At 38.5% G+C, this 27,488-nt stretch overlaps 1 protein-coding gene across 1 annotated transcript in view; it reads right to left on the minus strand.

The window, feature by feature from the left end:
* The window catches only part of snd1 (staphylococcal nuclease and tudor domain containing 1), a 169,079-nt gene that overhangs the window by 102,105 nt on the left and 39,486 nt on the right, over positions 1–27,488 (minus strand). Inside the window, exons 13-16 of the mRNA XM_008400601.3 lie at positions 25,698–25,808; positions 23,755–23,827; positions 20,138–20,279; positions 9,812–9,921 (exon numbers count right to left, since the gene is read on the minus strand). Of these exons, the coding sequence (XP_008398823.1) occupies positions 9,812–9,921; positions 20,138–20,279; positions 23,755–23,827; positions 25,698–25,808 (436 nt within the window). The remainder of the gene's footprint in view (positions 1–9,811; positions 9,922–20,137; positions 20,280–23,754; positions 23,828–25,697; positions 25,809–27,488) is intronic.

A 27,488-nucleotide genomic window follows, 5' to 3' on the forward strand; every position in this document is an offset into this window, starting at 1 on the left:
AATCATGGATGCCTGGAGCCTTTTCCGCAGGCTGGCTAATCAGATTCAAGTGACACATGATAAAGGATGCAGAGTATATTCCGTCTCCTGAGCTGTCCAGAACCTAAAGGACAGCAAGTCGGCAAATATGGTGTGAAAATGCATCAAAGTTGGACACCATCTTAGCACTACATGAGTGCAATATGTTTGTTAATTAGAGATGCTCCAATCAGAAATTGCTGGACCATTTCTGACCTGTCTGTAAAGATCTTGGCCAATTCCAAGTCTCTCAAATATTTGACAGCATTTTAAATAGTCGACATTCTGCCTTGAAAACAGCTTGCTTTTAAATTAGTATAGTATATTATCAAATTAGAGCTGCGCATTATATGCAGAACATAGCATCGCTGTACTATACGAGTTCAAATAATACTGTTAAGAGTGCTATTATCTTCCAAATATCATGAACACACCTTTCACATCCCAACAGCATATCCAGCTAATTTCATCCAGCTCTATTTTGGATCAATTGATAATGCAATATCGACATGTGCAACACGGCATTCACAAGGGAGTGTTGGGATGCAATATTGGTTAGACTAATATGTTTTGTGCCAATTAGAAAATGACTATTTATTAGTTTCCAATACCAATTCCATCTCCAATTTTAAAGGTTAGAGGAAAAGTATTTTTGAACACATGAACATATTTTGAGGCTTCCACATAACTTCTGTTTTTCTTAGTATTAAAGCGTCACTATGTACTGAGGCCCCATGTAGCAAATGAAAATTCAAAATGCAGAGCCATTCTGGCTGCTTGTGTGGTTTTAGAGTGTCTAAGTTATTCTTGTGGTTCTGGATCAAAAGGGACATTGAAGGAACATCAAGCCTAAACTGATTAAAGGGCAAGTAAGGGTAATGGGAAGCAACCACAACACAGAAAGAAGAATGGAGATGGGGGTGTGAAAATGCTGTCATTAATTTAGCAAGGAACATAAAATGCTAATGAAGTGAACAACAATAGCAGCAAATTAAGGAAGAACCAGTAACAGTGAAGCTGCTTCATGGGCCAGAACAGGACACGAAGAATCAGATGACCAAAGATGGACTTAACTTGATGGAAATCTGCTTTCAGTTCATTTCAAATGTTTTCTTTTTGTCTGATTTAATGGAAACACGTTATGAATCTCAGCCAGGTGAAAGATGCGTCTTAGTCATTACTCTCATTTTCATCCTCATCGGGTAAAGGTTTTCATGCAAAGGTATTAACCTAAAAGGCAGAAAAAAAGACAAGTTGAAAGAAAAAGCAAATGCCACTGCATGAAGAGCATTAAACTATCGCCCTTATTGATGTGGAAGAGTACTGCAGTGCCCTTCATAAAGAAAAAGGCTAAGAGGATTCCGATGTTCCCCCAAGTACAGCGTGTGCCGTTGTGTCCACGCTCTTTGCAGGTTATGCTTATCACAGTGGACTTTGAAGTTGGAATGCCGTCGCACACGCTTTACACAGAAGGTCGCTCTTGTAAAAAGAATTGCGGCGATAAAGCGGTGGGCAGGCTTCTCCCCTTCCTCTCAAATCTCTATCTCCATTCAGTCCAATCCATCTCTCCATCCCCGCGTTGGTGCAAATTCATTTATGTGGGCCACTCGGTTCACCTTCAGGCTATAATTCACTACTTTCAAGGAGCGAAGTCACCCAACAGTGAAACTGACACACACAAACAGGCAGAGTTGGGCTTTAAATAAAAACAGCTGCAAAAATCAGAGGATGAACTCCACTTGTGACACCAATTAGTCCAAAGTCATACAAATAGGCTATTATGGGGAACGAAACTTATGGTCAGTACTCAGCTACAACAACTGTTAATGGCTTTATGCTCCTAATGTGGTTTTCAAGGTCGGCCTTTAAATTACAGATACAATCTCTATTTAAATTGCAAACTAGCACGGCTTGCCACTTGTCCTGCAGCTACTGTTCTGAGCAACAGCACTAAAACAGACACAATTACAGCTCAATTATGACACACAGCTAGGATGGACTTGAAAGAGCATAGAAGAAGGATGAATAAATGGATCTGATAAAAAGGAGTGTAACTTAAGCACTTAGAGGAATTCTTTTGAGCCCCGCTTAGGTTTGTCAAACCATTAAACTAATTGCAAAATGTGGTGCTATGTGACGATCAATTGACAGCTGTGCGACAAGATTTACAAGTTTTAATATCCTCATCTACAGCTTAGGATTGATTTTTGCTGTTGGTACTCGCCTGAAATAATTAAAAGCCCCATCTGGGTTATATATTGCTGTCTGTCTTTTTTGTCTGCCAACTAAAATAATATACCTTTAAAAAAAATAAATAAATACTCACCCCACCTGGAACACCAACCTTAAAGTACTAGGGTGAAATGTTAGAGACCAACGCAAAGTAACACAAAGTTATGAGGTGAAACAAAAGTCAAGTGTGGGAGAAAAGGAACGCTAAACATTACCTGGAACACACTGTCCGAACAGTGAGCTATGGTGGTAAAGAAGGGCTAAAGCAAAGCCACTGTTGGGAAAAAGCCCCAAAGAGGTCCAGCTTAGAGGACAAAACAGATTTTTGGAGGCGTGAACTCAGTTGAAGTTTTAAATTTTACCCAATCTGTAATGTTCGCCCGTGACATTAATGTGCCAATTTGACGCTATGAAGCTTACCAGATATTGTCTGCGCTGTAAACAACCATGCTTTAAAGCGAAGAAAGAAGTGCCAAGCTGAATCGTTAATTCAATATTTGGAAATGTGGCCAACACAGACTTTACAACTCTGTTCACTTCCTATGCTACCATTGGTAAAGCTACACGCAGACTATAATTCAAAAACAGCACAGAAAATCAGCGTCATCATTCATAGAAAGGCAGAAATTCTACCGGAGGAATCCAAGTCAAGGGGAGGAAACCCAGACTGCCTGTGAAGCGAGATTTAAATTGAGTGGAATGGCATAGGAAAGAAATGGCCAGGCTCGTACTACTACATTTAAAACCCACTAAAATATATTGAAATGTGCAATTTAACAAGATAGAATAGGAAAACTGAAAACCTTTCAAGGCTCTAATGTTATAATCCAAGATGCTCACATGGTCCAGTGGTGCAAAGTTATTATTGGACATAGATGGATATCGTCTATTGTTATAAAGCATAAGTAGAGCTGCCTTCTATATTCGTGGTTTGTTTAACTGCAAAACGTGATTGGGGGAAAAAAGGACCTTAGGGGCAGTTCAGTCCCTACCGTCTGTCTCGCTGACCAGGAAACCACACTATGCATTATTCATCTTTTCTACATGTTCGCTCTCTCAGTCTCTTCCCTTTCTCTCTCTAACATGCTCACACACACAGAGTACAGGGGTATGCTGAAGCACATGACTGGAAAACAAAGCCAGTGCAGGGAAACTGGGGCTATATGGTAAAAATCGAGTGCAACAGCAAAGGAGGGATGAAGTGGAGCAGATAGACTGTGAGATCTAGCAATTTTGCAATCGACCCCATGCCAAAATAATTTAAGTTTGATCGGAAATCAATGTGAGAGCACGGATGATGCAAAAAAATAAAATAAAAAATAAAAAAAGAAAGAAAAAGTGATGTTATCCTGCAGGCATGAGTGAGAAAATAACATACAAAAGAGGGTCAGATCCATGAAGGATACATTTCACAAAAAAATGCATAAAGAAAGTCAAACATATTGATCAGAGCTGCACTAACCACAAACAGGCACAGACAAAAGACAGACAAGTAACACTTCAATTATCCAATTGCCACTGTGCACCTATGGTAGAGGTTTTATAGGGATTACCACACACACAGGGAGAACAGAAAGCAAAATCCTCTTGATATTACAAAGGTACTGGGTTTATTTGCATTTAATTAAAATGCTCACCAAGAACTGTTATTAAGGCAGAGAGATCTAGAGGCAGGCATTAGCAAGGCATCTGTGATGCCACGCTGGCAGAGTGACTCATCAATGCTCGACAACACAGCCTCCTGCAGGTCTAAAGGCAGTCTGTGCCAACCCCTACCAGCGGCAGTCTGGTGCAGTTTTGATCTCACAAGGTGGGGGGGACGCGGGTGTGAGGGGACCCCCTTTTAAAGGACCGCAGAGACAAAGGTAAGTTCTGAAAACTAAAATGTACTTTTCCTCCAATAGAGATAAAATAACTGTGGTAAATCAGGAGATGGAGAAAACCAACTTATTTTAAGTTTAGTGAAACTCTGCGAGGCAGTTTCTGAAAAAAAAAAAAAAAAAAAAATCAAGCTTTTGCGTTTTGTCTCCAATGCAACCAAATGTGTACCAAAATGAAATCGGCATAAGGCAAGATCACAAAGATGAATATAAATGTACAGATTTAGTCGGCGCTGTTGGGCTGTAATCAAAGGCTTTCCGTGCATGTTTTGCTTTCAAGCTTGCAAGTTCCGGAGAATTTAAATGTGCAAGATAAAAGATATGAGTAGGCAGCCGGGGCAGCACAGACGATGAGAGACCACCCAGACTGAATGAGGTCAACTAACTGACAGAACGAAGGCAGAACACTAGGCAGTCCACTTAGCCTGCTCTCATAACCGCTTAAACAAATTCATATCCTCTCCTCGGTTTTTGCTTCCACACCCACCAGGTGGTCAGTTCTTAATAAATTATATAAAAAGGAATTTTAAAGTGGATAGTATTCATCTAACCCTCTTATTCAAAAATAAAACATATAAAGACTACTAGAATATTGGACTTGAAACTCTGCCGTTGTTTTGGTGAGAAGTTAAAATAGTCAAGGGCATGAATCCGTATCGATATGGGTCTGAACGATTTATTTGAACAGTTCTTTATCCAGCAACAAATGAATGAACTGTTGGAAGAATTGGATTCAAAAGTTTAATATTATTGCACAGTTTGCATTTTTTCCCCCTATAATCCACACAGGAGTGACAGAGAGGTTCTAGTACGTCCTTGGCTCAGTCATGCCATGAACTGGAAACGACTCCAACACCAAGATGACTGCGGACAGTGACGCTGGTACTATAACATAACTACGGACTCCAAAAATGGACAAATTCAACCTCAACTGAAATTGGCGGCAGCCAATAAGGGCTTCTGGACAAAGATTTTCTTAACAGATCAGATTAAGAGAGTTACTTGATTTCAGTGAATAATAAGTCAATTTGGAGGAGTTAAGTGAGGTTTTCAAACCTAAGAAAACTGTCAAGCATTATGATGTGGAACAATCGTCAAATTCTTCAAGTCTTTGTCTAAAGTTTTGTTTAGTTTCTTAATTCAACCTTAGACACAGTTGAGTGCTCCAGCATGATAATCAAAACTAGCTTCAGGATAGATAAAGCAGACTTGCTGTAAGCTTTTGGACAGCCCTGATTCAAGTTACACAAACATTTTCTGTGACTGTGGTTAAATTTGGATCTCTGCCATAAAATCTAACAAAGAAAAACTAACAGGTGAGGTCAAATAATCAACAAATACTAATCTGGAAGTTTATTGATCCCCAAGACAATAACCATATATGTTAATGTGTGTACATATATTAAGTCTTGCGGGTAGTATTTTGACCTTGTATAGACTGGTTAATTCTAACTTATGCATTTGAACTTTTGACCTGAACTGTGTGTACGGAAAATGTAAAAGCAAATTAACTGCTCCACAGATTCCCACAGACAAGAAGATTTTATATTCAGAAACTTGCACAGGATTTTAAAAATAGCTTCCAACTTTTAGGTGAGGCACATTGCTTTAATGCCAGCAGCACACTGTGATCTCAGCTTGAATGACACTGTTAGATGAGCGGCATTTTAATGAGGCGGTAAGAAAGGTATAAATATTGTTCTACCAATTTATATCTTTCATTAATAGTACTGACTCAGTCTGGATGAAAATGTCAGCGCTCAGTTCCCTCATGGTTAGCCTGAGCTTTTGAAGTTGCTACCTAAAAGCATGTAGAAAAATCAACACGGAGAGTCGGTGACTGAGATAGTGAATGGAGGTTTTTTGTCAATGGAAGGTGGGATGTGAGAGAAATTAAATGGAAGACATCAAAACAGGAAAGGGAATATCTGGGGATTGGTGTTTACCGACGTTTTCTCTTTTTTTTTACCCCTCAGAATTGTGCGCCGCTGTTTTGGTTTCATGCTGGGAACGGGAGCAGTGTCTGTCAGAGATTAAAACTGCACAGAGGGAGCGGGAATAGGGAGAGGCAGGCGGAAATAAGGGAGGGGAGGGCCGGTGTGAGACGCCCGAGATGATAAACACTAAAGTGATTTTTCAAATATGTAAAAATAATTAAAAGTGAAACAAATGAAATGAGTAATAATCAGGGGGAAGTGATGGAACAGATACAGGGGCAACAAACCAAAGCTTCCCAGTTTACTGCATGCCACACTAAACATTAATGTTTGCCTCAAAAGTAATTATAAGCTTTGCATAAATGGACACATGAAAGCAAACTACGGATGGAAAAAATATAAAAAGGGTATTTCCCAATATACCAGAAGAGATTACTTTATGGTTGTATCCAAACTTAGCTTCTAAAGGATACAAGTACAAGACAAACAACTAATTAGAGAGCAATAAACCGCATCTGTATGTGGAAGGTTGAAGACCCCGAATAAAGAACAGAGTCAACAAGTTACTAACTCAAAGGGCTTGAAAATGCAAAACAGCGCTGAGCAGCACTAGTGAGAAAAATATTAAATGAATGCAAATGACTGCCACCAAAAGTCAAATCAAATGTTATTCACCTGAGACACCTTAGGAGCAGCTTTGAAAGCTCCCGCAATCAGATGCTATTCAGAGACGATCAACAGCAGGGATTGCACATTACTCAAGTCAAATATCCAAATTCATGCCAGAGTGAGGCGCACCTCGATAATGTCTTTCAGCTGAATTTGCTTGTATAAAGAAAATGAAGAATAAAAAAATAGAAAATGATGTTCTACCTCCAACATCTTTCATCATCGCTTCAATTCTGCTGCAACTAACTTGCCTCATTAGAGCCTCAGCACTTCCTCTCACCTCTTCAATCCAACTCTATCTCAGGCTGCCCGATCCTGTAGAACATTACACAAGCTTGTGAATGTTCCAGCGAGATGGGATGTCATGTTTTTGCACACTTGTCATTCTAGCCTTGTTAACATCAGGTCTTCTTTTTATACTCCGAAAGAATAAGTCGGTGGACCAAGGGAAAGGCCTTACTGCGTCCATGTAGGTGATTGTATTCCTGTGAGAGCGTGTTTGTGTTGGTATTAGCCCAAACAGCAGGTCAGTGCAGCCAGCCAATCAACCCCCACGCTGGGCTCAGGACTCATTATATGGCTCGGTCATGCTTGATAACTCCCACCTACCTGTGAAAAACTTGCTGACACTACGAATGACTGGCCAGGGAAGGCAAAGTATGAGAGGGTGTGTGTGGGGACAAAAAAGGTTATGTGCATAATAACAGTTTAATTGAATCTGTAGCTGTACAGAAACGACCAGGGACAGTACAGCAGGGTAATGTGTTAAATTATTTACTACGCCTCGTGAAACCATTCATACTCCTTTAACTCTCACATTTCGTTACATTACAACTACTAATTCTGTGGGGGATTTACACTTGAACCTGGAGCAGAAGTTCACTTTCCATGCAGGACAACGTTCCTACACATACAGCCAGAGTCGCACAGGAATGGCACAGTTCAAATTCATATTTCAGAATGGCTCAATCAAAGTTCAAGCCAAATTTCAATGGAGAATCTGTGGCAAGAATTGAAAAGTGTTGTTCACAGATGCACTGATATTGAGCTATTTTTGCAAAGAGTATCAAGAATTCAGCTTTCAGATATCCATTAGACAGATTTGTATTTGTAAAAATAACTTTCATTTCAAGTATCGTTTTAACATTCACTTCAAAATAATGTGGTGTGTTGGTTTATTAAATACAAAATAAAAACACTGAAGTGTGTCAATGAATTTGACAAAGTGTGAAAGTTCAAGGGTTTGAATACTCTCTAAAAGAAGTGTAGATTAAGTTGGAATGTTAATTTTAGGTAAGATGAAAACATTTGAGTTTTGTCATTTAAATGGCTTTACTAACTTGCAGTTCCCTAAATGAAAGGCATATCCTGCCTTTTATTGGAAGTTTTTACAGCAAGTTTGAAGAAAAGCAGCAGAAAACTAAAGCAAACTTCTGAATTTTTTTTCCATTTAGTTTCCATTAATTGGTTTGAAGCAAATAAACTAATCTCTGAAGTGCTGTCAAAGTCAACTAACAGCCCTACAATAGCTGCAAAAAGTACAGTAATGATTGCCAACCATGAACAAAATTCCTGGATGACAATCAGGGGCAAAATTAAAAGTCTAGAAAAATGCTTTGAAACGTGTGCTGTGTGATTATTCTTTTATGTTTGTATTGACAATTTAGTTGGCCATGTGAATAAGACATTTCATTCTGCCCTAATAAGCATGAAATTGGACAAAGCGTCAGTGAAAGTCTTTTCAGTCCTACAAACTATGCATTTATGCAGATTGACATCTGTAAAAACATCCAAAATTCCAAACAATATCTAGTCCGTCAGCAACTCTGCACAGATTCATAGGGCATCCTTGTCAATCAAATTCCCCTGGTCTCTGTATTCATTATTTCCCACTCAAGGATTTCGCAAAGGTTGTCGGCCTGCCCCACACACATCATTTTTTAACATGGCTCCACCTGGACCACTGGCTAAGACTCCATTTCCATAACAATTAAACAGCAGAGGACAGTGGAGTCAGCCACCCCACACAGAAAAGCTCTTTTCAGACGAGATAGGGATGAAGAAAGAGTGGAGGAAAAAAAAGAGCAAAAGAGAAAATGTGTGTGTGTGGCCTGGATAAGTGGTGGCGGGATTATAGCTAGTTCCATCATAGCTTTAGTCCGTTCACTGCTTCTTATAAAAACCTATTAGCATGTGAATGAATAGGCACATACTGGATGGAGTTTTTAAAGTCCAGGAGCACCGATCCAGTATCAGGTGAGCTTTCTGTCAAAAGGGAATAAGCAAGCAAGGATGGTGTGTGTGTGTGTGTGTGTGTGTGTGTGTGTGTGTGTGCGTGCGTGCGTGCGTGCGTGCGCATTCCAAAGGGAGGAGGAGGTTGTTTTCTTTTTCTTTTCTTTTTTACAGATAGCGTAAACCTTTTTCTGAACTTTTATGAGATTTGACATCACTCGGGAGATAAGTACAGTGTATAAATGCTGTGATAAAGTTCAACTGGGAGTAAACAATTTAATCAGCTTATTAAAGTCAGTGGTCCCATCTTTATAAAAACTGTCTTGACAAATAGGATAAACATATCATTTTAATATGAAAAAGCATTTTTACCTGAGAGGAATAAATTCTTAGGTGTTTTTTTTGTTTTTTTTAAATAGACACATTACTTGCATCACACAATGCCATTTCTTTTTAAACACAAATCCAAGGTCTGCGAGAGCTGAAGTATTTTCATACATTTAACCAATCCTACCATTGAGTTAAATTGGCTTAAATGGAAAGCAGTAAAAACCTGCTACATGCATTATAGCACAAATTTTTTCTGCTGTTCAGAACAGTTGTTAGAATTTACATTAATTTATATTAATGCTTCCCTATTTTGGAATGTTGACTTTAAAGTAAACTAAATTTACTGCTACAGTAAACTGCAGCAACTTACAGCTCATGCCAATATATGTGCTAAACAGCAAGGCAGGAGCCAAAAAGTCCAAACGTCAAGAACTCCCAACGTGGAAGACGTGGGCAGAGAAACGACAGGAGACAATAAAACCGCAGCACGGGATGTAGTGAGTCTTTACTTACCTCTCTTTGTAGCACCAGCTCTTTAGTGAACAGCATGGCTTCATCGCTGAAGGGTTCGGCCATCTGCATCCCACCAGGCGTGTTCCGGGAACTACGTGGACATTCGATACCTGGACAAACATGACAAAGTTGTTTGAGTCAAAATTCGGCAAAGTTGTCCCATTTCTTGCTTTTGCGTTACCATTTCGTACTAGTTAATTTGTACTTGGATGTGTATCCGATAACTTCAACAGGAAATCTCAAGATTATGGAGAAATTTTACATCTCATTACCAAGAATGTCCTGGCCAAGATAAAGAAACTCCAAGACTGCATTAAAACATAAACGACTACTTCAACCGTGCCCAACAAGTTGTGTCCGCATGTTTGAATAAATGTTTAGTATTTGTTTAAATTAACTCAATGAAAGAGTTAGTGTAATGTGGATGGTTTTGTAACAAATTGTATGCATGAGGGAGATATAAAATGTTATATATGCCAACTCTGTAGGAGCCATTATCAATCATCAATAAGAATCAATCTTGTTAGTGAAGATGCTAACCGCCAGCACTTCTCGGAAAATCTCAAAGGTTATGATGGAGAGAAGATTAGCTTCACAGCCAGGGGTATGCTAATGGCTTGATATTCAAACCAGCAAAGCAGACCACACTTTAAGAAAACTTTAGTTTTTAGCCCTATTTGAGCCAATTGACTTAATTCCCCATAACTTTTTTAAAGCACAAGGATGAATGTTTTAGCTGTGCATCAAACTACTTGGCCATCTAGATGTTTACCCACAATTTTGTTTGTTGGAATTCATGAATTAATAAAAAAAAAAAAAACTTAATTGCTTCAGCTAAGCACAACAAACCAACAAGCAGGTCGGAGCTGCTTAATGTTGAGTAATCTGATGATAGCCTCTGCTGTGAGTTAAAGCCTCCAGCATATTGCTAATAAAGCAACCACTCTCTCCTAGGGTCTTTCTTTTCTATTTGACTTGGGGTTTAATTTAATGAGCTTCTCTGGCATGACAGATATACTGCCTCAAGACAGACTCGCAAATATACATGACAGAGAAGCAAAATCAGATTTGTTAGGGCATTCTGATGACTCACTGGTGTACGTGGCTATCTTGCTGCAAAATCCCAGGATTCAGATTTCACAGCTAAGATTTTCTTTGTATTAGGCTTCTTCAAAAAGCTTCTGTCTTCTTTGAACTGTGTGTGGTCAGCTATCTTCTGATTTCGTTGATAATACATGAAATGACTACGTAGTGTTTCATTATAGTGGAGTTTAATAACCTTGTGGCTACAGCAGAGTCTTACAATCACAATCCAGGACACTATGTACCAGGTGAGTTTACATCTTGGCTACTTGCAAAAGAAAAGTCTCTATAGGCTGCAATAGAGACACAGGGAAACTCAGGACATGCATTTATGTTAAAAGAGGTAATGTTTCAAAGAAATACTTTTGGATGCGTTTTCTTACAGCTTTTAGGAGCAAACTGTTGCTTTTTATACAAGTCAAAATCTGATTTGCTCATTATATTTCCCTAAAATATTCACCCAGCTAACCTACTGAGCAAGCTCACTGCTCCTGGTATAATCATATAACTGAATTGGAAAAGCCACTGGCTTTTTTAATCTCATTTTGTCATTTTGTACGTTCTGTTCCCTACATGGCCATGCCTGTCCCATTTAAAAGGACAAGAGCAAGATATATCAGCGAATTCACACTGGCAGGAAAGGGAAAATGACCCTGGAAAGGCAAAATGAGGCCACGCGACATGCTGCACTGGAAAGTCAAAGAAAACTGTTCAGTCCAGTTTAAGATAATTGTTCCAATACAGGGAGATCTGCATCACCGTTTCTCTATGATTCCTCTAAACTACACAACATAAAAGACACCAACAGTAAACTGATCTGATTTCAACTGAGACTACTGTACAGTAAAATACTTGACTGTAAGTAGGTTATATTTAAGTGATCTTGATTTCACATCTCTGGTTGATTTTACAGCTAAGTGTGGCTGGTGGTGAAACTGAACGGATTTTTATTTATTTTTTCGTTGGCAATGAATTCATGATTTAAGAATGAGGGTAATTCTAATTCCACATTAAGCAAATTTGGTTTGGATAGCTTCTTTTCCTTTAATTATGATTTTATTAAAACTGTATTTTGCATTTAATCAGATTACCTTTGTCTGATATTAGCATATTTTGATTATCTAAATTCAAATTTGGCAAAAACAGGCAAAAGAAAAATCTCAACGGCACCCATATGCTTTTTTTTACCTGAGTGTAGAAGCCATGCATAAATAAAATCTGTGAAAAGAATTACTTTTTTTTGTTCCATGGAGAAAGAGGAGGACACACTTGATGGCCAAGATCATCTGGAAGTATTTATAGAAGTTTACCAGGACAGGGCTTACACATGGGATTCAGTGACTATAACACTGTGTGCATATAAAAAAAAAAAAGACAGATGAGGAATGCAGGATAAAGGAAATGAAAAAGATGAGATAGGAAGGGCTACAGAAAGGCAAAATACTGCACACTGTTTGCAAAAATTGGTGTATAAAGTAATTGCAGGGAGGGAGATATAAAGTTTCTGCTTGGGTTGGCTGTAGCGATGATAAGGGGTGGAATTGTGTTTTTTCCCCGAGCATAATCCTCAGGAAAGAATACTCATGAATGTAATACACAAAGAAGTCAAGTTTCATTGTAAAGCTTATAAACTACATGGGTTTACAGGCCCACAGGAGCAACCATTTTCAACCAAGTCAAAACTCTTTAAGAGGAGAAAACATGCCCACAAAGCTTTAATATGCCAAAGGGAAAAAAGCCCAGCAAAAGGGTTATTATAGGTCATACACTGATACAATGATCACAGATGTGACGTCTTTATAAAATGCACACTGCAGTTCTTTACATCACCCGACTGTACTGCAATTCCTCCACACTCACTGTAGTCCCTCCTCCTTGCAGCATTTGAAGTCAACCTGCGAGCCACTTAGCACAGCAGACGTTAACCTCCACTGAGATACATAACTCAGACCTGACACCAAGATAAATATCTGGGTCATACTCCAGGAAATCCATCTTATCTGATCTCTGAGACAAACAAGACGTACGCTGATCGTTCTGATGCTAGACTGCGCAGGGAAGAACACGGCTTCTCATGCTAGCCTGAAGAGGGTGACCACATGTCAATCCGCCATATCAATCACTGAATTTTATGTGCAAGACATTGATCTGGTAACTTATGTGTGATGTGTGATTGAAGGCATATCTGAAAAGTGTGCAGTTTTACCACCGAGTGGAAGGGTCACCCCGTTAAGAAAATGCATTACGTTTAATTTGGTTCCACGTTTCAGAGATGTTCACAAGTAATTTTCTTCAAGTCTAAGTCAAGTCGCTAAACCGCATTCTCTCGAACACATGCCTAAATGGCTCTTTATACAACTGTAGGTTATGAATTCAAATCATGAAATATATTTAGGTCTAACTTTGCACATTATGAATATATTACAAGTTTGTTCTATTGATTTTTGTTTGTTTTTTTCTCAGAACTAAAACTGCGCAATACATCACATTGAAATCATCACAATATTAATGTGGGCAATACAGCAATCAGAACCAACTGCTTAGCAAAATGATTTGGTTTTTTTTATTATTTTTTTTTTAAGTGGTATCCATGCAAATTTTGCACTCCGTCGATATACAAGTAATAAAGGTCCTGGACTTACAAACAGTGGTAAGGACATCAAAAACAGAATAGCCAGGAAAATGTGGCCAGTTGTAATATATCGCAATATTTAGAAACGTATCGCAGTTACAGTGCTTCCTTATATACTTCAACTCGATTTAGAAGACATATTTAATCATGTATATCTTACAGTTTGAAAAACTTTGGGGGGTGTTTGGGAGTGGAATCAGAAGATATGAATCGGGAAATTAGGATTTTGAAGGTTTTCAAAATTATACATTCTAAAAGTCTGTCACATAGTCTAAACTGGGAACTTGGTTCTAGGCAGCTTTAACTAATGACTTGCACAAGTGTAGGCGTAGAAAAAGAGCAACTAACATCTTTGCAGACCCCACACGTCCTGGACACTAACCTTTAATACTTTCACCTTCAGGTCAGCACTACAGAGTGTCTCTTGTGAAAATCAGCAGACACACAAAACATTTTTCCACCTTGCAGTTTCTCTGATGAAAATTTTACAGCTCGAGTCATCGACTACTCTGCTGTGAAACAAAACCTGAGAGCCACATTTTAAATAGTTTGCATATTTTGGATTCAGATCAGATAGTAATTTACTTATTACCTTTTGTAATGACAACCAAACTATTGATTTAGAAATGGTGCAAACAAAGGACAATTTCACTGTTTGGAGGTTTATAACTGTAGAATTTCAGCAGCGCTAACTTGAGGTGTTTATCTTGTACTTTATAAATGACAGTGTTCAGTTAAACCACCATAAAATAAACTGGATTGAGTTAGCTTCTTTCTAAATTAACCAAGCCAGATAATGAGCTTCATCTCATGGAAATTGCCCTAACGGGGAAGAAGCTGCTACTGTGCATTTGTCTCATCAGTGAAGCTTATCCAAATATACATCATGTCGCAAATTCCTATGCTAATGATGTGCATATTGATTAGCCTTTGACGTTTGTGCTCATAACCCGCCAGACGCTCTCGCTCTTGGCATGTCTGCAGGTATAAATTGATACTTGCAGGATCGAGGCGGCTCAGTATGAATGCCATTAGAGTCTTTTTTTAATGTTATTAAGTTACCAAGTCTTGATTTTTGACAGCCTGTCAACAAGATATAATTAGCAATGTGACAAGCAAACTACAAACCGGAGGAGGGTGTAAGCATCTAAATGTGTGAGGATTCGAATCTAAACCTCATCTTTCCTCCCTCTATCACCCATAACAGAATCATTCCATTTAAATTTCCATCTCATTAATCTTTGTTGTCCTGTGCAGCATGCAACTGCGAGGTGACAATCCCCTATTTGAATATCTCCCTCTTCACAGCTGCCTCAGTGGACACAGGCCAAGGAAAAAAGGTCCATCCATGGGTGAAGAATGTAGGTGGGAATATTTGGGGAGAGTGGGTGAAGGGTAAAGAGGGCAGACGGTGAGAGTAGACAAAGAGTAGGATGTTAGGGGAAAAACTAAATCCAAGGATTTGGTCGGACTACCTCTTGCTTTTATCCTCTCAATCCATCCTCCTGGCCCAACATCATCCCTCTATGACTCCCTAATGTAAGGCCCCAATGTCTCCAACAAGCCTAAGGCAAACACCCAATCCAATCTCCTGAGGGGAATGAAAATGCTGAGATTTTTTTCCCCTTAAACACTGGATTTGTAAGATCTGGCATAGTAAAACAATTCATTAAAATACACAACGAATGCAAAACCTGTTGTCTCTGTATGGATCGCATATCACCTCCGCTGCAGCAGACTGATGCAGCGCAATCTATAAATCATTTAGCGTGTTCAGAAACCTCAATACGATATTTATTAAAGTTAAATATTAGTCGTAGGCATGTTTGCAGTGCTTCTGAGAGCTTTTCCTTTATCTCAAGGAACAGAGAATATTCTCACACAGAGAATATGGTGGATTATTGATTTGTCTAAAGGCTGATGTATACTGTAGCTCATTGTGCAGTAAATTTTACGCCACTATAGGAATCCATCTCGAGACTTCAAGGTAACCAGGGCCTGAGATTTCTAGTGTTAGAAAAATACAGATGCCTTAAATTATACTTATGGTGGCAATAAAGATAGGAAACATTTCTGTTGGAAACATTTCTGTAAGCCTTTTAACACATCCTTTGGCAAAGCATAGATTGTTGGGTGAACATTTACAAAAAAGGGAAACAAAGAATGTCCTTCATACCCCTAACTTTTTGACATGTTGCTGTGTAATGTCTATAAACCTCTTCGTGTTGTGTTGGATCAAGACGAGGCAGCAGCCCGCAAGGTAAGCAAGAAAAAAGAAACCTTTAGCTACAGCCTTTTTGGAGTATTTTTCAATCAGTTCTCTAGATCTAGAGACTGGATGTTGTGAAAAATAGCCCAGGCTCAGTTTGATTATACAGAGATCATCAAATTGTATATTTAAGTCTGAATTTTGACTGTGGCAAGAAAAGCATCCCCACAGTATGATGCTACCAGTAGCGTGAGGACAATGTGGTCAGGGTGATGTGAAGTGTTTTTTTTTTGTTGTTTTGTTTTGTTTTACTTCCAAATCTTACCAGAGCACTCACTTCCATATTTTTGACGTGTCAACAAACAAAAGGCGGTTAAAGCTTTATGGCGACATTAGAATCTCTGTGTCTGGGTGACGGCTGTTCCATCACCCAGAGATAAAGAACTCGGAGTAACTTTGCAAATACTTTTCACCTGTGATGGCTGCTGCTCTCTCTGGAAGAGAAACTCTGTAAAAGCTACTTAAGCCAATAAAACTTTTACAGCCTCCTCACTGCTTGGTCTCCCTATAGTCTCTGCAGGGCTTTATGGCCAAATACTTCACAAAGAAATTGTTTTTTTTTGTTTTGTTTTCCATTTACCATAGGTATGTTTCTCTTCATCCTCTTTGCCCTTCCAGTCGCTAAAACTTCGTTCATCAAGCTTTAAAACCCAGAGTGCTATGCTACTGACTACTATCCATTCTGTATAGGTGCCCTCCTTTTCTAAGGGGGAAAAAAAACTGAACACGCAGGATTACTCTTTCACCTTTTAGAAAACTTACTTTTGGAAGTGACACTGTATAGGCCAGCAAGTAAAAAAGAAGAAAGCTAAGGTGCTGTAGGAAGAGAGTAAGGGGAACTACCCTTGAACTCCAGATGCACACCTCCGGTCTTTTTTGAAGTCATGGGCTTGCTGCTGTGCTTTGTTTCTGTGACCCTATTTTCTTTCTCCTTATAGCACCGACTCGATCTAACAGGGAAAACTGGGAAGGTAGGAAGAGACTCGAGCTCCGAGGTGTTCAAATGGAGAAACCCGTTGACAAAGTGTCTAATAAGGACAGTTACCATGGGACACAAACAACAGAATAGAAAACAGTCAATTTAATTCAAGGAGTGCAAATGTTAAGTCTGAGAATTGTGGTGTATTATTAGAAATTAAATCAGACTGTTACATCTCCTCCTGCATTGGGAGAATTTATTTTGCAGAGCTCCTGTAAACGGTTGGTTCTTGAATGGCTTCCCGCAACATTGCTAAACAATAATAAAAAAAATATGGCCAGAGTGAATACATTATTCAAACAGATGATAAAACAGATTAATAATGCAGTGCTTGTTTTAACTGCAAGATCATTTGAATATTTTCTGTGTGCACAATCACTATTTACTTAACACCCAAACAACAATAGGGCCAGGCTTTTAGAAATTGTATATATAAATATGATTTGACTTTAAAATTAGATGAATGAATTGCAATGATGAGCACGATTTTGAGTCAATTTATATTACAGAAAATCCACAGCAAATTCAAAATGTGCACCAAATTCTTGTATTTAAACAAGCGTTGATGCAGTTATTGCAAGCCTACCTTTAACATGCTCACACTAGCTGCAACATAAAACAAGACATCTTACTTCTTGTTAGAAATATGAAAAAGCTTAAAAGGGTAAAGGTCCAGAGGTTTGGAGGGGCCTTCATTGACAGATAAATACAACAGTGCTGGGGCACCCGTTTTTATCGCTTGTGTCATTTTCCACACGACCCCCGATACAGATGGGTGAATAAAACATGAAAAGATAACTGACAGGGAAAAGAAAGTGGTCAGAGATAGAGAGCTGGGAGATTAGACGCAGATAGATGGGTGTCTTTTGCCCTAGAGACTTCATTTCATGTGTAGCGGTATGGGTTTGACATCAGTTGCATCAAGAAAATCAAGTATACACCTAAAAACGTCACGCACAAAAACATTGAGGCCGTGGCCTACGAGATATACCGTCTCATCTCAAACTGACAAGAAAAAGGGGAAAGAGGTGAAAAAAACGAGAATATGTATCGCTTCAGCAGCAACTGGAAATACCAATGGTATCAGTCGTGATCTTAAAGAAAACAAAGTTGTATATTTGATTTAAAGGTATAACATTTCCTGAAGACAATGCTTTTCCAATGACAATCTTGATTTAACCTGTTCAGGGGTTTCAGCTCTGTTGGTGAAGTTAAGATTTGCCAACAACAATGTGATTGGGTATATAGAATCCATCTTAACGTGATGTCTTACCAATATTGTGGAGTCAATGCTGTGTACTATTTTTATTTCCATCAGTACCAGGCTCACATTGTAATTGATCACTTTGATTTTTTTATTATTATTATTATTTTTTAACCTTTCCAGTTTCTCAACAAATCCATCATATTTATGTCAACCACCATGGTCTCAAGGTTTAACAGAGACATTCACAAAATGTGTTTTAAAAAAAAGAAAGAAAAAAGAAGGAAAAAAAGCAATGGACGCTCCCTGATTGGATTGTCATCATGTTCTTTTCTTCAGGCTACAAAATCAGATTTAAGAGAAACGTTTCCTACCTTCATCAAATGGTATAATGATAATGTCCTTCCTAATGTTTTTTTTTTTTAAATTAAGACTATTATCATGGATTATATTAATTATCACCCATTCAAATTAAAGGCACATCAATAGTGACCAATGGGATCCCATTCACTCAGTGGAACTCTCCATTTTGCCCTCTCAAAAATCGCATAATATGATCATAATGAGGATTAATCACTAAGTTCTTCATTTTGTGCTCAATCAGGATTACAAGGTCAGATATTTCCATCTTAAATGACTGCTTCTTAAGAGATTTAAATTAGCCATTTAGATTACTTTTTTTTTTAAATCAATTTTAAAAAGTTTGATTTTTCACTGCTACTTTTGATGTTCGTGATATCCATGAGGAGTCTAAACGGCCAGCTTGTCGAGCAACAACTTTACAGACAGAAACTGATCCTCTCAAGACTCTGAGAGGAACCTACATTGCAAACAAGCTGAAGGTCGCCATTAAAGCAATCGAGAGGTTCCATGCCACACCACATTGTTGCAGGAACTCATGTAAAAGATTACCGATTCAAGTATAAGGTGCATACATTTCTATGGGCGGAAATGCTTTTCGATGGGTCTAATGTGAAAGCTTTGATATTTGAATTCTTCAGAAACGCACCTGTAATTATACGTTTCTTCCATGTTTAATCAGATACGTTACATTTGCAGTTCTGTTTAGTTCAACATATATCCCCCCTGAGTTGCTGTTTATGAGGTACAAGACAAGCGATTACTATCTGTAGCAGGGGAAATAAACTGACTGTTGCTGAAATGCCAAAAGGTGCACGTTGATATTCTGGGAACAAATCAAGTCTTCATAGCTTGACCTTCTTAAAGTTTAAGAAAACAAAAACTCTTGGAACAGAAATGTGTTTACTCTTGATGTAAAAACATCTAGTTAATACTTCGCTATCCACTAGTTTTGCACCCCTCTAAGAGCAAAATAGCCATCTTTTGATATTCTTGCTCCAGGAATAAAGGCTATAAGGAATTAACTTTCATGTAAATGGAACAATTGGATCAAAGAGTCTCTTCCTGTTGTAGAAATACCACAAGTGGTAGCTAAAAGAAATTGGGGATAAATCAATTACAAAGTACATTTGAAGCTAATAAACTTTGATGAAGAGCTAATAAGAAGGAGCCAAAATGATGAGTAGTTTACAGAAATAATACATTTGCTTCTACCTATTCAAATAGAAGTGCATTAGACTAGTGCAATACAATATCTGCAAGTTTGAATTGAAGCTAAAAAAGGTGAATCAATAACGACTGATGGTGGCCATTTGCCCAAAGGTATGAACATGAATCTAGGGTTATCTAACTCGCCTTCAAAAATGTTCACAACTACAGGTAGTAAATGACTGCCTTTGTGTGGAAGTTTTTATAGTTTTCCAAGTAACAAGTTGCCAGAAGTGCAAATAAACAGTTTTATTACCGCAGCTATCACAAAAACACAAGTCAGCCACATTGCTACTAGAATACTGGGAGATCCTCATTTCAAAAGGAAAAACCCAATTTCACTATCCACCTTGGGAGCATGTACTTCTGAGTAAAATTGTAAACCACAATGAAACTACATCCCTCAAATAGAACAAGTGTTTTCCTCCATTTTTGTCTTTAAGGGGAGAAATACTGAAAAAGTCATCCTATATCAGTGTTTTCAAATGTTTTGTCAGTATTGTAGTGCTAGGAAACCTGACTATTTACTTAGATCCACTGACTTGGATGGCAGAATTAAAAGGACTTTGACATTAGAAAGGCAAACCTACCAGCAAGGAGGAATGTGATGAGACAGGTCTCTTTGGGCATGTACAGCTTAAGACGAGATCCGCTGAAGACGTATTCGACGACAGCTTCTGACCGGCCAGCTCTCTGCAGGAAAGGCAGGAACTGCTTGGCTTTCTGTGTTTCCTGCAGGAAAGAAAGAGAATTAAAAGGCAAATAGCAGCATTTTAAAGTGAAAGTCTTGGAATCTTTCAAGAATTAATAAAAAATTATGGGAGTTTGCATTGTTTTTATGAAAAAGTTAAGTGAATTCAAAATTGTTTTTGATTAAAAAAAACAACAACTAGGTAACAAGGAGTCATCAGCCAAACTACTAACACAACAAAATATACCATGAAAGGAAAATGCTTCCTTTTTATCATATTTTTTAATTTTGTCTGCTTAATTTTTTGTGTTTCATTTTTGGAAAAAAATATCTGTGAATATCTTTGGATTATTTTAAATATTTAAATGCTCTCATCAAAAAGAGATTAAAAAAAATAAAATCACCCTGCCATTACAATTGGCTTCAAACAAAACCCCTTTTTTTTCTCAGTGCCTGAGCCAAATAAAGAGTTTTCTTGATTATAGAGGGGAAGTGTTAAAGATATTTGAATGATGTGACAAGATGTGGACTGTTTTGGCAGCTACAGTAATGTAATCCATTCAAACTTTCACAAGAAAAACAGACTGATCATTTCATCAAATGTGAGACTTCAAAAATCACTGCACATCATGTTCATGCAAAGCAGGCCAAGGATCCTTGTACACATCAAGTATGTCTTGATGTGTACAATGCTGGTCAGAACCATATTCCTAATTGAGGGTCTAAACTGTAGTGAATTAGCTACAGTACGGCAATTTAAAATTACTAGGCTTACATGGCTGCCTTTATTCATTTCTATGTATTTGAGTTTTTCTCAATTTTGTTCACAGAATGTCAATGACAGCGACGAGTTCTAAAAAAAAAACAAAAAAAAAAAAAAAAAAAAAAACAATTATGGCATATGGCTTTTAAGATGAATTTTTCTCATATTGCAAAAGATGAACAAGACCAAGTGAAAGCCTGCTTTTTTCCACACATCTTTATATCACAGTATGGCCTAATGAAGTCTGCCTTCCTTCTCAGTGACACATCTGGAACCTCATGCAATCAAAAATAATTCTCTCCCTTCCCGCTCCCATCTCTGTCTGCAAGAGTGAGTCACAACTTATTGGTGTACTCGGGCCAAAAATTACAAGCTGAGCCAAGTCGTGTATTCAGGCAGCGCTAGTGCTTCAGTAGCAAAGGAAGATTCATAAACGCTAAAAAAATAATTTAATGTGAGCCTACTCCAGGCATAAGCATGTAGGCACAACAGACCGGTGAGTCATGGACCAGTGTTGTGTTTGGATGAGCCAGCGTGGACACAGGAGTAGGAACAAAGGCTCAGACACAAAGTCGGAGCAAACAAACCAGTTTACCATTTGCTAAAGCAAATTTATGAGAGTTCACAGTGTTTCGGTAACAACAATTTATCAATGTTTTTCTTTCGTTTGATTTTATTTTTTCCCACTGGGGGAGTGACACAGCCCAAAGCAGCCGTGTATTTACTGGAAACAAAATAAAGTTCCTGTCATCAGCGGGGCTCAAATCGGAGAGCATTAGTGAGGGGTATATACTTTAGCCATAAGATGTTCCACCTGAACTCCACCCACTGCATTCCAAAATAACCCCTCGAGTGGGAGATGACACTCCAGTTCACACAAACATTTACCGCACCTGCAGCGTGTGTGGGCTGTGCAGCCCAACTTGGTTCAGAAAAAGGGAGAGACAAGTGAAAGAAGAGGACCTCATTATGCAACCTTTAGAGGCACGAGGTGAGTCAAGTGCTTTATCCACTCTCCTCCCACCACCTCTGTGCATCTCCTACAGTATACATTTATAAACCTATCTCTGCACTATTTGTGACTGCATCCCACTCAATGTGCATAATCCTTTTCAAAAGACCTTCACTAAAGGATGCTGACGTATAGGAGTGTGTATTTACACAAGGGGGATGGGTGTGTATTTAGAGGGATAGGGGGAAAGTATGTTGGGGTTGGTGAGCAACAATGCTATTTTGGTCCTTGTAATGCTTTAAAGAATGCTCATTATATTAGCCTTGCCAAACAACTGGTGCATGTGTGTGTGCGTGTGTGTGCGCGCGAGCACATCCACGCATGCTGGCAATCGCTGGCAACGGTCCTAGATCGTGCTGCAAATCAAGCATGTCTTATTGGAGACAGACAGAAAAGTTAAGGGAGGGTTTGCGGCGAGATAATGGCGCTGACCTGAACCCAGTGACAGGGTGCAGCTAATAAGTACAAATGTAGTGGAGCTACAGAGTGCTGTAGAACATGTCAGACATAAAAATGGCTACACAAAATACCACTATAGTAAGGCATTTCTATCTTTTTTTTACTAAATAAAACCATCTGTAGTGTGTGATTTAAGGTTTTCTTTTAGAAGAAATACACACCCCCCACCCCCCAGTGCCCTTCACAATTACAGGAAAAAGGTAAATGTGTGTGCAAACCCATTGAAACTAAAGGTTTTCATAGAGGTTTGGTGATTTAAAGACTCTTTGTTGCGGTTTCTCCAAATTGTTAATCGCTGTAAACCTTCCACGCTCTAATATATGATTAAGAAAAACATTCAAAATATTTCCTTCTGGCCTTACTGACATTAGTAGACGCTAATTAAATTAGGAGCTGAGGAGAGAACATGCCGTGTGTGTACAAAGAGTCTTTGTAAAACAGCTTTAATAATATTTTAAAGCAAAGGAGATTATTAAAGAGTTCCAGTTTCAAACAGTCCAACATGTCAGTGATAAGCACGGCTGTGGTGGGTGTACATCATATATCATATAATGGCATATGCTGAAAGGAAATTGTCAAATTTTTGAGCTTCTGATCAAAATAAAACAAAATCAGATCATCCACTAAGATGCATTTCTCAATATAACTAAAAGCAGTACGTCACAGATTATTAATCCGAAATTTTTGGATCACATCCACTTTATAAAAATAGAGGTGCAAGTTTCTATTTGAGCAAAAACGAATGCACACCTATTTAAATGCTCTTTACTGTACTGTACATATGGATGTGTTAAAAGACTAAACTTCCTTTCAGTGAAAGAAAAACAGCTTCCTGGCTTGAGCACATGAAAAAAGATGACAAACAGTGCCGCAATCAACCTTTACTGCACGCTTTTATGGATTTCCCACAATAATGTTCGTGTGATGAGCCCTCCCAATCAGGCTTCATTAGCCAAATGACGCCTCAATCAAGCCCCTGAGCACACGTAAACAGGCAAGGACCGAAATGCTTTTATTAATGAGGTTTATTTTTAGAGGCCACTGAGGATGAGTCAATGATTATAGATCATTTTCTGAGAATTGCTGGCCCCAACGTATTTTTTTAAGAGTTATGATGTTTACGTGCAAATGACTCCACATTTAAAACGATTTAATTCCAATTATAGCCACAGCACATGAATGCTCATCCTATTATCCACATCATGTAAACCATCTTATTTCCCTGCGTAGGATGAGTGTACATGTATTATTAAAAATAATAATAATCAAAAAAGATGCATACCCCCGAGATATCAGCCACTCTGTGGATGGGGACCTCCTTTTTGCTGTGCAGCCCCTTTCCGTTTTTGATGGCCCTGCATTCAAACACCACCATTAGAAATCCATTGATACATCCATACACACCAGCATCCACAGGAGCATCTCAATAGATGAATGAACGTTTTTGTCAAAACGTTCATTTAATCCAGGAATTCAATTCCAAAAGTCACAGTGAAATTACATAGATTTATTCACAGACTCATTAATTGAAGCGTTTATTTGTATAAGGTTTATTTATATTCATGGTTTACAGTGAATAAAAACCAAAAATATACTTTGAGAAAATCTGAATATTTCCCAAGAATACAAACCACATTCTGAAGTTATTCTACTACACATGTCTCTTTAGCTACCATATGTTTTCCTTCCACTAAACTTTCCACTGATAGAAGCCTGAACAGCAAACATCCTCATGGAAACTGCTGCATGACTGACGTCAGCAATGTTCCGTATGGTTACGTAGCCCATAACGTGACTGAAACATTACATTTCTGAATCACAAAACATTTTTGTCCAATTTTAATTGCCATTAGTAGTAAGTTAAAATCTAAAACATTTCACCTTTTGATTTGTTTAACTGGATATTCTAATTTACAGAAAACCATCTGTACATGAAATTAAAAAAACAACAAAAAAAACTCAATTTTAAGGCTTGGGGTTAGTATTAAAAAAAACAGAGAGGCCATAGTTATAGAAGAATCATAATGGGGAGATGATTTAGCATCATGAATGTGAAAAGAGAAATGATCTATCTTTAGAGGCAGCTAAGGGTCTTCCATGATGACTGCCGCTAGTTAGAGCTGCCTTAATAAGACTGCCGCATTAAATGTGATGAAGATAAAGTCATCTTGTCCACTGGGTCACTGGGATGGACCACAAAAGTGCTGCTAAGATAAGCCAGCTACATTTCTGCAACCCTGTACAGTAAAGATGTGCATTTTAATAGCCTAAAGGAGGTTCCTTGAAGGCTGTGGGCCACTGGCTTTATGCAATGGGAGCTAAAAATATAACTAAGGCAATAGACAGAAACCGCTCATCGTCTCTTATAGGACCCCACCAGGGACGGAGAGAGAGCGAGAGAGAAAAAGCAGCAGAGGGAAGGAAAAGTGACAAAAAGAAATGAGGGAAAGAAGACCCAGAAGAGCAAGCCCGTAGAAGGACATAGCGGGAAGCAGCAAAGGGGAAGAAACAAGGACAAAACGCACAAAAGGAAGAGAGAGAGCAAGAACGGGCAGGAGGAGAAATAGGGGCAGATGGTCGGTGACACTGAAAGACAAGGGGAGAGGAAGAGTTAATGCTATAAAAAAAGGTTGCAGCTGCATCTGCTCTACCTACAGCAAGCAGATCTTAATCTATGGCAGAGTAATAAAGCTTGTACTAAATCTCTCCACTGCACCTCCACATAATTATATTCATAGGGCCTGAGTAAAGAGAGACTCTGATTTAACGTCTGGCGCCTGGGATGGTGTATGTGTGCCCAGGCATACAAAAAGAAACAAAAAAAGGGAGAAACAAAAAAAAAAAAAAAAAAAAAAAAACTAAAAAGGGACAGGGGCAGAGAAAGCACAGGGGTCATTACTATGTGTGTGAGTAAATATTTAAGAGCGGAGACATGTTTCCTCGGGATGTGAATCACCAGCTTGATGGGCAGGAACTAATTACGGTGACACTATTAAAATAAATTTAAAGAATTAGCAAGGGGGTAACCTTACCTACATCAGAGGGAAAACACTCAGGGTCACTACAAAGACTAATTTATCAAGTTAATTTAAAACATAACTTGCAAGGTGCTTCAAGTAGATGTTTAATGCTCCATTTTATTCCAAATTCTAGCACACAAACCATCATGAACCCACGGTGCGAGTTCAACGTAAAAGATTTAGAAAAAGTAGAGGAGTTCCTCACCGTGCCTCTGCAGCGAGCAGCTCATCATAGTGGGAGGAGCGCTGGTCATCGTCCTGTCGATACCTGATGACGGTGGCCAGACCCTTACTGACCAGAGCTTCAGCTATGTTACTGGCAGAAACAAAGAAGGACAGTTCACTTCAATACCTGGTGATTATGAAATCAGGTCCATTTCATAAGACCTGAGGAAGAGAATCCATATAGTTGGTGTCATTTTAAACTGTTAGAGGTTTCAATGTATGTTCCCAAACATATGAGGAATATATGCATTTAAAAGTTAAACAGATGATCTGAATTTAAGACATTTTAGATATTTTTTACCCTTTTTATTTAAGAAAACCCTTCATGCTGGCTTTGAGTCAAATGGACACTTCACTCCTTCATCCCTCTTCTATTTGTACCACATGTTGCCAAGAACAGTAATGTAATTAGTGTTACCTCTATGCTTATGACATGTGGCACTCCTTTATTTCACAAACCATGAGCATCAATGTTTTTTTAACCAGTCTTCAGCAATTTTAAAACACCAATTTTTTAACCTCAAAGTCATCTGATCCCATCTTAATCGTCAGCTGTGGGAGTGACTACTAAGTCACATGTGGGTACCAACTAACTGAATAATCAACGTTAATTTTTTATTTATTTTTTTTAAATCCACTGGATCATAAAAATGTCTTCAAAACTGAAAAACATGAAACGAAACAAGTCTTGGCACAAACAATTCTTTAATACACTAATTATTACGGACAATAACCAAGGATACCAGAGTCGCCCGCTGGGGTTCAGAGGGGTTGAGGTTGACTAACCTCCTCAACCCTGACTGTAGCGTTCATGGGGACTCTGCCAACTGTTATCCAGGAGAATCACAGTGTGGTGTGGTCCAACTGAAGACTCTAAACGACTGCTTACATGAGCAGACCTGACCTCTGTGCAGACAAGTGTCACCACATTTGAGACAGCTGGTTGGATGAGATGGAGAGGTCTGTCTGTGTGTGTTCACGTGATGCTGCTCTGTGGCTCCAATGATACCGTTGGCGGAGAGGGAAAAAACTAAAAAATAATAAAATAAATAAAAACAGGACGAGTGTGATTTTCAAAAGTTCCTTTGAGGGGAAAACGGACTTCTAAAGCCTCTTTTCTAGCAATGTCGCATCAAAGCTCTGCGACGGTTTTGATTAAATTTCAACCTCTGAAAAGCGTTTATATCTGTGATCTTGTGTAAAGAAAATGACAAACTGATAAACCAAATTCCTTCAAAGACAGGCTTGCAGATAGAATATAATTGCTTGCACTCAGGTGACCCTTCTCTGAACAAAGCAGCAGCTTCAGTTCTGATTAACAAGCTTGCAAATTCAAAGCATTCAAAAATAGTATTGTTGTATTCTATCAGATGAAATTAAAGTAGTAAAATGAAATGTGCTGATAAAGTCAACCTGAACTGCTGCATGAGCTGATCTTGTAATGCCCTTTGCAAAAGTATTAATAGGCCTTGAACTGTTCCACATTTACAACCATAAACCTTTTGCATTTTATTTCAACCAACAAAGTAATACAATATTGTGACATAGCGGAAAAATGACACACAAGTTTCAAACTTTATTACTAATAAAAATCAGAGAAGTGTGCCGTTCCCTCATATTTGGCCTCCTCCTCTCTGATACTTCACTCTCCTGCGAGCCGGAGACTTGCTAAAAAACATCTTGGTTCATTTTTTTAACCCTCTGCGCTAAAAGCATAGCAGAAAACATACTTCACATTGACCTACACACACACCCCCCAATGTGAAATCTG

Source organism: Poecilia reticulata, chromosome 23, assembly GCF_904066995.2.
Source record: "Poecilia reticulata chromosome 23, P_reticulata-male-v2, whole genome shotgun sequence".
NCBI lineage: Eukaryota > Metazoa > Chordata > Actinopteri > Cyprinodontiformes > Poeciliidae > Poecilia > Poecilia reticulata.